Raw genomic sequence first — 10,166 nt, 5'->3', positions numbered from 1 at the left:
TTATGAAAAATTTAATTAAATTAAATATTTATAAGTGGAGTTTTTTTTTTTATCAAATAAGTGGAGTTTTCTTAAAGATGTCACATCATCACAATGCTTGCTTATAAGCAACTCAACCTTCCTTTTACTAGTAAAAAATAGTAAGAAATACTCAAACAAGCGTGTCTAAATTTATATATTTTACCCACTTAGATATCTCAAGGAAGCGTGTTGATTCTGAGATCATGAAAATTTTACCTATTGCTTCTTGTGATCAGCTGGCTCACCTATCCAATAAAGGAATTAGTTAACATTTTCCAACCCTCACAGCTTACAGGTAATACAGGGGTATCAACCATAACAGGGAAAAATGGTCATTTTTGCCTATGTATAAATACTTCCCGCATATGTTTCAAAATTACACCGCAGGTCTTTTATCTTATTTTTTTGTAATACTTTAGTCATTTATCATTTCTTTGTAACATTTTGGTATTTTTTTTTTTTTTTAACACTTTGGTCCTTTTTTTTTTAACACTTTGATCTTTTATCTTATTTATTTGTAACATTTTAGTTTTTTTTAACACTTTAATAACAATAATAAGATAAAGAACCAAAGTGTTACAAATTAAAAAGATAAAGGACCAAAGTGTTAAAAAATTCAACTTTACCACGACTCATCCCAACATTTTAGTCTAACTCCACCACTAATAAAATGTATTAGAGTCAATAGTAATAATACACATCACACTACTTTATCGTACTTTGTTGAATTAGGCCCCGGTAAAAAAAATTGTAAATTTTCTTAACTACTACGTAATTTTTACTACTTCCTAGCAGGAATTTTTTTTTCTACCCCTATATTTATCACTTTACTCCTACAAACAAACCAATGTTCCCATTTAACCCCTTCAAGAAATCTTAAAAAATGAGTTTTGAATATTTGCCACGGTTTGACCGTGGCTAAATGAACATTTTCCGGCAAATTTAACCAAATGTAAACCGAAACAGTTAAAAAAGTGTTCCGAAAAGAATTAGCCATGGTATAACCGTGGCAAATATTAGAATCTGGCCGATGCAAAAAATAGCTCATATATATCTTTTCAAGAATTGAGTTATGACAACATTTGAGAGCGAGTGGAATTGGAACCACTTGTACTTGGTATGAAACAAAGTGAATTGTTATTATTTTTGTTGGAATTTGGAGATAGAGCAATGTTATTGATTCCATAGTTAAGTTTTTTTTTTTTTTTGACAAAGATTCCATAGTTAAGTTAAGTTGAGTTGTTGAAAAGGGACGTATGAACCTAGTCCAACCATATCAGAAGAAGGTATGAGGCAATTGTTGATTTTTTAAGTGGATGATAATTGCAGTTATCTATAGGAATAGAATTTGGATTTTGTGTGTCATCAAAAATTTCATGTTCTGGTTTTATATGTCATGAATGAAAGACGGGATAAGAAGGACAAATTTTCTAGATTTTAATATTTGTCACGATTTAATCGTGGCTAACTCTTTTCGAAATACTTTTTCCAATTGTTCCGGTTTATACTTGTTACCAGAAAACTTAGGAAAAAGTGTTCCGAAAATTTTCAATTTAGCCACGGTTAAACAACCGTGGCAAATGTTCAAAACTCGTTTTTTAAGTTTTTTAACAGGGGTAAAATGAGAATATTGGTTTGTTTGTAGGGGTAAAGGGATAATTGTAGGGATAGAAAAAAAAAAATTTCTAGCTAGCAAGATAAAGGAAATTGCATCGAAATTCTCTTAGTATTATTAGAGACTTAAAAATACTCCAAAGTACCTAGTGGAAAACTAACTAACCCGATGAGAATGGAAAAACAGAATATATTGGTACCGTTTCGCCTAATTTTTTTTTTCAAAAATAAGAAGTTAAGGCAAACAACAATTTTTAAAAACTATATTTAAAAAAAAAATAACTTCTATATTTTAGGAAAAATTAAAATATATTATCAAACATATCATTTAACACTATTATTTAAAAAGAAAGATATACCAACCATTTTTTATTTTAGTTACAAGGGTATTATTTTTAGCTTTATGATTAAAAGAACTTATACACCTAAAAAAAGCCGGGTCAAACTGTACCATACTAGTCTCCGTCCCAAAATATAAGAAAAAATTGATAAAAATTTAGACTAAATACATCAACTTTGGTGGATTAGTTTTCATTTATATTTTGGGACGGATGTACCATTTTTCTCAATGGGTTGCTACGCACTTATGTTCATAATTAATGGAAGACTTGAACTTTGGAAGTTATGAGTTATATTTAATATCGCTAATGGAAGACTTTCAGACTTTCAGTAATCCCAATATCACGCTTAAAAAAAATAGTAAAGAAATTAATAAAAGCATTTTTATACCACTATATATATATAACCTCTTCTCATTAGTCCCTTGCTTGCCTCTTCTCTCATCCACTTACTACCAAAAATGGTGAATCTATTATTATCTTGTTGTATCTTTCTTTTTTGGCTCTCACTGCATTGTATCGTGCCTTGCTTAGCTGCTGCAAATAAAAAAAACATTACCACAGATGAATCTTCTCTTCTAGCATTCAAATCCCTCATTACCTCCTCAGACCCCAATAATTATGTATTGGCTAATTGGTCAACCTCATCTTCTGTATGCAATTGGGTTGGTGTCACTTGTGATGAGAGACACAATAGAGTCAACACCTTGAATCTTACAAACATGGGTCTTAGAGGTACTGTATCTCCAAACTTGGGAAATTTATCCTTCCTTGTCAAACTTGACCTCTCCCATAATAGTTTTGGTGGTCAGTTACCTAAAGAGATATGTTCGTTGCACCGATTGAAGATTCTTCATATAAGCTATAACCAGTTTGTTGGAGAAATTCCGACAGCGTTAGGTAACTTATCAAAACTTGAAATTTTGTATATTGGCGCTAACAATCTAAGAGGTTTTATTCCCCAATCGATCGCCAACCTTCGTCAGTTGAAAATTTTGGATGCTATGGCCAACCGGCTGTCTGGACCCATTCCTCAATCAATTTTTAATCTCTCTTCACTTGAAGAAATGGGTCTATCTTCCAACAACTTATCAGGTACTACTCCTACTCCTAACTCTATACTTTATGTGCCATAAGATGACTTATCAATCTGAAATTAAACGAACACCGCACCAAAGTGAGAAAGCTATAAGCTACTTAAAAAAATATCTGAAATAAAAAAAACTATAAACTAGTGAAAGCTTGTTACCAAACACCTTTAATTTTATGAAACAAGCTTATAAACTAATATAATAAGCTATATGCTAATTTATTTGACAGACACATATTTGTTATATTTCTTTGTTTTCCACTATCTGTTATTTTAGAATTTCAATATACTATTTTTTTAGAATTAATAGGTAAAAAATAATGCTTAATAGACATTTGTGTTACTCCATCCGTCCCAAATCTTTAGTCTTTTTAGTTTTTTAATTTTGTCCCAAAACTTTAGTCCTTTTAATAAATCAATGCACATTTAGTGATACTTTACCATTTGTACCTTTACAAAAGTTAAAGCATTGATTAAATATATTTTCTCTTTATTAATAAAGTAAGGGTAAAAATAACTTTACTTTTCATTTCTTAATCTCCGTACAAAACTCCAAAAAGACTAAAGTTTTGGGACAGAGGGATGGGAGTAATGTTGAGGATCCATAGAAAGAGAAAACATAAAATGACTAGGTTTTCATTAGGAACGTTCAAAGAGTCTTAGAATACAAAACAATAGAAAGGTATAAATATTAAAGTATAAAAGACTAAACTACCTTTAATATAATATATTATTTATATATTATCTAACAATTTGATTATAAAAAAAAATGCTTAATAAACATTCTCGTCACAATGCATCACTACAAGAAAAATACGGGATTAGCTACGACGGCGTTTGTTGCTAATTCGTAGCTAATCTCTAGTAAAACAGAGTTAGCTACAGATTTGTTGTGAATTAGCTGTCATATAGGGCGTAGCATGGATTGGGCGGCAAATCATCTATCAAAAAATTTCCTAGCTAATTTGCATCTAATGTAATGAATATCCTAGCTAGTTCCCAATTAATACCTAGTTAAATAATGTTCAAAAGTTTGTGTTTCCTAACTAAATCGCTAGATATTGTCACAACAATTTCACACTAGATCTCTAGCTAAATTTCCTAGCGATTTCGCAGCCATTTCCAAGCTTTTTGGAATTTTTACAATTATAAAAAGCTTTTGTAATAAGAAAGTATTAGGCTAGCAAATAAAAGTAAAAAAAGCCTTTCAAATAAAAAATTATTAGGCTACCTAATTATAGATTTTGCTATAATAATGATAATTGACCCGATAATAATAATAACAACAATATATAAATGCTAGACTATACTCAAACTTGATTTTTGATAACAATACAATATAACAAACTACGTGGAAGTGTAAGCTTTAAATCACTTCTCCGGAAAATCAACTTTGTTTATAACACATGACAGCATAATCAAAACTACTAGAAATGAAAGTTCTGTTTTTGTTACACATTAACTAAAGAAACGCAAGATATTTTAATTGAATGAAAAAGTCTTTCCACAAACAAAACAGGGTGAAATTGCTATCTACAGATCAGTTAAACATTTGGTCGTATAACATATGCTACAAGTTCCAACATCTAGAGGCCATATGCTACAATTCTATTTACTGTAAGAAACAAAGAACTGATTTCAATGAATTGAATCAATCCACTGATTGACCTATACATATAGTTTCTTTCATTTTTGTTGAAACTCAAATAGTATATTAATTCATAACACTAACTTGATGAGTGTGCCCGAGCCCGACCACCATTTCTTTAGCACCAATTGCTTGCAGTGTTTCCTCAATAATGAATGGGACACACCTGAATATTGTGTTATTGAGTTATAATATAATTTAATAAATATCTCACAAATAAGTTAAATAATGTTGTAATTAAGACAAAAACACATGTAAACTAATATATTTTGGGAACATTAATAAAAAGTAAATGGAGTCACAAAGCTAGTCTTCAGGGAACTAACCATATCTCTATCACGTTTCTATATTAACTCCACATCATACTAATTACAGAATATACTAATTTATTGCTATTCCACTCTCTTGACTCCTTTGACCCCCCAATATATTTTAGATTACAATTCTAGCTTACATTGCAGCATGTAATAATTTATTTGCTAAGGTTGTTTTCCATTCCCCTGGCAACTAGAGACCAAAAATCCAAACTGAGCCTGATCTAACAATGATGTGCCAAACTTTCAACTTTCACGTGAACTCAATTTAAAAGCAGGGTATATAATGAAACTACATGGTATTCAAATTACTTAAACTTTTTAGAAAATTTTATTTTTTTCAAATTACTTGATAATTTATGTTATATTTTGTTTATTATGCCCTTCTTATTTTAAATTTTTTTTTACTAAACTTTTTTGTATCTACAATATATAAAAAGAAGATATGTATGAAATTCCCAATTTGCCTCCTTTTCATTTTTTGACACATAATCAATTCAGGGTTATTTTGTGTCTTTATAAAAAAAGGTTAGTAGAAAAATGTTAAAAGATTTCTCAGTCAACATGATTTGAACCCTTACATTTACCACTAAGTCATGTAAATTAATTTGTTATATTTTTGGAATCAACATATAATCAATATGAGTTAAATGCTCAATTGTAACCACAAAACTCTACTTTATTTGTTACTTCTCCCACGCTTTTTTTCTTTTTTATTTGAAAATCCAATTTTTTTGTATGTAACCCAAATTGAAATTACCTCACTTTATAAAAAATCAATTTTTTTATTAAATAAAAATCAATTATTAACTGGGCAACGATATATCCTATACACCATCATTTTCAAGGGTATTTTGTATCATATTTGAAAGTTAATAACTAATTTCAATATTTTAATATTTTTCTTTAGGTGGTTACTTCCATTTTAATATTTTAATATTTTTTGTCATATATTTATACTCATATATTACGATAGCCTAATTTTTGTATGATTTATGCATACCTATGTGTTTTACTCAAATTAATAAGTTTGTCTGTTCTTTTTATAATAACATCTATGGGACCTATATTTATACTCATATATTAAGAATCTACAATATATAAAAAGAAGATACGTATGAAATTCCCAATTTGCCTCCTTTTCATTTTTTGACACATAATCAATTCAGAGTTATTTTGTGTCTTTATCAAAAAAAGTTAGTAGAAAAATGTTAAAAGATTTCTCAGTCAGCATGATTTGAACCCTTACATTTACCACTAAGCCATGTAAATTAATTTGTTATATTTTTGGAATCAACATATAATCAATATGAGTTAAATGTTCAATTGTAACCACAAAACTCTACTTTATTTGTTACTTCTCCCACGCTTTTTTTCTTTTTATTTGAAAATCCAATTTTTTTGTATGTAACCCAAATTGAAATTATCTCACTTTATGAAAAATCAATTTTTTTATTAAATAAAAATCAATTATTAACTGGCAACGATATATCCTATATACACCATCATTTTCAAGGGTATTTTATATCATATTTGAAAGTTAATAACTAATTTCAATATTTTAATATTTTTCTTTAGGTGGTTACTTTCAATTTAATATTTTAATATTTTTTGTCATATATTTATACTCATATATTACGATAGCCTAATTTTTGTATGATTTATGCATGACCTATGTGTTTGTCTGTTCTTTTATAATAACATCTGTGGGACCTATATTTATACTCATATATTAAGAATTTTGAATGAAACAAAACAATGAAAACCTGAATTTGGACTTCAATTCATGAAGAGTTTCTTCGCGATGAAGTCGGAGGTTAACCTACGAGTGTTGAAATATAATAAGCACATATACTCAAATATTCAAACACTAACTAACACGAAATCCATCCAAAATCCAATAAAATCACAACCCCAACCAATTCAGGTCCAATTAACATCACAATACAATTCAATTGAAAACATAATCAATCAACCGACGACAAATCAAAATCAATTGCCATAACAAATCGGAATAATGGAAACAAATCGGATCGGATCTAAAACAAAAGAGGTAACAAAATTGATACGAGAGAGACCTGAAGAACAAGCAGCATAACTGGCCTCGAAGAGGTGGAATCCAGAGCTTCTTCTTCCAATACGAAAACCTAATTCTCTCTCGAGTCAGCGATGAAGAAATGATTCAGATGCGAGAGGAAGCTATTCTGAGATATGTGAGGAAGCGATTGTCACGACCCAAACTTCTATCGTGACCGGCGCACGAACTAAGACTAGTCCGGCAAGCCTAATGACAAATTTATCAAATAAGAATCAAGAAAGTTCCAAAGTGACATTTTTCTTCAAAGTAATATTGACTAAAATTTCGATAGGCTGTAATTGCAACGTTTCCAAAAAAAATCAAAATAAAACCTGATTTATAGCATACATCATCGGCCAGAGTTTCAAGAAACACATGTTTTTAAATTCATACATCCCAACTGAAATTTAAAACCTTGGCTGGAACCCATATATACTTCAAATAATTTGTTGTGAATTCGTCTTAAAATCACACCAATGAATAACTTGATGTGTGGAGCAATAGAACGACAACCAATAATTAAGCGGAATAAGCAATAATAATAATAACCGATAAAAGATAAAGGAGAAGAAAGAACACGATATTTGTTTACCCAGTTCGGTCCAATAATGACCTAGTCTGGGGGAGAGAGCAGCCCCTCCGTTCCACTATATCAAACGAGTAACTTTACAAAGAGTTCCAATTGAGTTACAAGAATTAATCCTAATTCTACCCAAATCCCGAATCTCTTCCCGTGGCCAAGAGACTTAATTTGATAAGTGTTTCCCAAGGTGTAATCAATCCCCTTTGCCCAACCCTAGAGTTATACCAAGAGACAACCCCTCTTGTTTCTCTCTAAAACCCTAGCCTTGTGTCGGCGGCAAATCCTAATTGATTCCCTACATCTCTACTCTCTTGATTTTTCTATGAATAAAGTGATCCCTATTTATAGAAAAATATATGCCAAAAAATTAGTAACAAATCTATTTTAAAATAAAACAAATCCAAGTCAAAGTGGCCTCCAAGGAAATATATATTTTTTTTTCACAAAAATATATTTTTCCACAAAAAATATATTCTTTCACAAAATATATTTTTTCCAACTTTTTGTTACCGAGATTTCAAGGCATATCCAACAATTCTCCACCTTGCCTTTAAATCGATGGTGATCCCATCAACCACCATGCTGCTCTCTCCATCTTGAATCTTCTATTCAAGATCACCGGATTGTACCTCCCTCTTCATCCTCGGAATGCCTTCCGCTCTCATGAAGATCTTGCATCCCACTACCATAGGATTTTAGGTAGCCCCACAAGATTCACCGCACCCTCTTCAGACTTCGAAGTGGTCAACTCCGTACCTCCCTGAAGAAACGCTTGCTCCCAACTATCATCGGAATTTTAGATAGCTCAACAAGCTCCACCATCCCTCTTCAGCCCCCGGATTGTGCCTTTTCCGTCCTCCTGAAGAATCGCTTGCCTCCGACTATCCATGGATTTTTTGCGATAGCCCTACAAGCCTTCACCACTCTTCGACCCCGGAATGCCTTCCGTACTCTCGAAGTTTTGCTTGGCTCCAAACCAACCTTGGAATTTTAGGCGGTTCCATAAGCTGCAACATCAAACTCTCCTTGTATCCAACTACCTCCAGCAGTCTCACAAGTTACCAAGTCTGATCACTTGTTGCTTTCAATTGCCTCCCTGAAGATCCTCTCAAGGTCTTGCACTTCTTCAGCCACAATTGAAACATAACCCACAAGGTCTCCATGGTCATCCTCTTTGGTTCAACAATACCACTCTCCTCCCTATCTTCGATTAGATAGCCAAGAGCTAATGTTAACTGTCTACCACTATTGGAAGACTCCACCTCAAACTGAGTTTCCACCAAAGTATACCCACCATGATCTCCACCTTGTAACACGCAAGACCTCTTCAACTCCTCTGAAACATACTTCAAGCTATTGTTAGTCTCCAACAATTCCAGTTCAGTTCAACACCTAGTAAACCTTGTTCACTAGTCCAACTAAACTCATGTCACTAACAGGTCCACCCGAAGTCCCACAACTCAACCACATTATGAGAATCACCGCTAGTTATAGATGCATGACCAACTATCTTTACATCTAAGTTCAGAAACATACCTCACATCGTGTAAAGAAACTCACGATTGTCAAACTTCGTAAGACAAACTGAACTCATACCTTGAACCTTAAAGCTTTCCGTTTTCAAGATGAACGACTCCACCTTGAACTATCTCTAGAGTCTCAAAGTATTCCTTCTTTGACCACATGTGATAGGAGTATCCAACGTCCATGACTCAACACTCCACCGGTTCCCAACTTCCACTAGCACCTCCGCATAATAAAGTTGTTGTTTCAGAAGTAACCCGAGTATTATTACCACCGCCTCTCCAGGCCGACCGTCTTCGCCATCTCCATTAACTCGTTATCTTCGAGGCACCGGATAACAACACTCCATGTTTTACCCATCATCCCGAACATTAAAATTACTTCCATCTTCACTTTCCACAATTCCAAATTGCTTTTGGAAAGTCCCTCGATATCCGACTTAGAACCCATGGTGCTCACTTCAAATTGTTCCGATTGCCCCATGGTGACTCAATTTTAATTGTTGGATATGCCTTGAAATCTCAGTTACAAGAAGTCAGAAAAATCTTTGTTGAATCTTTTTGCATCTTTGATGTTTTGAAGATTTTTTGGGAAAAAAATATATTTTCTTGGAAGATACTTTGACTTGGATTTGTTTTATTTTAAAATAGATTTGTTACTAATTTTTTGGCATATATTTTTCTATAAATAGGGATCACTTTATTCATAGAAAAATTGAGAGAGAGAAAGAGAGCAACTCAAGAGAGTAGAGATGTAGAGGCAAGGATTAGGGTTTGCCACCACACAAGGGCTAGGGTTTTAGAGAGAAAAAAAGGTTTTCTCTTGGTATAACTCTAGGGTGGGAGAACTATCTTTGTGGTACACCTTGGGAAACACTTATCAAATTGAGTCTCTTGGCCACGGGAAGAGATTCGGGATTTGGGTAGAATTAGGATTAATTCTTGTAACTCAATTGGA

The 10,166-nt window shown here is 32.2% G+C and overlaps 1 protein-coding gene across 1 annotated transcript in view; it reads left to right on the top strand.

The window, feature by feature from the left end:
* The first annotated feature begins 2,406 nt into the window (after positions 1–2,406).
* LOC123897090 (probable LRR receptor-like serine/threonine-protein kinase At3g47570) overlaps positions 2,407–10,166 on the top strand; it is a 61,704-nt gene continuing 53,944 nt past the window's right edge. The window contains exon 1 of the mRNA XM_045947588.1: positions 2,407–3,068. Within this exon, the coding sequence (XP_045803544.1) occupies positions 2,435–3,068 (634 nt within the window). The 5' untranslated portion in view covers positions 2,407–2,434. The remainder of the gene's footprint in view (positions 3,069–10,166) is intronic.

The sequence above is a fragment of the Trifolium pratense genome, linkage group LG7 (genome assembly GCF_020283565.1).
Source record: "Trifolium pratense cultivar HEN17-A07 linkage group LG7, ARS_RC_1.1, whole genome shotgun sequence".
In the NCBI taxonomy this organism is placed as follows: domain Eukaryota; kingdom Viridiplantae; phylum Streptophyta; class Magnoliopsida; order Fabales; family Fabaceae; genus Trifolium; species Trifolium pratense.
This window is presented reverse-complemented; position numbering and strand designations above follow the sequence as displayed.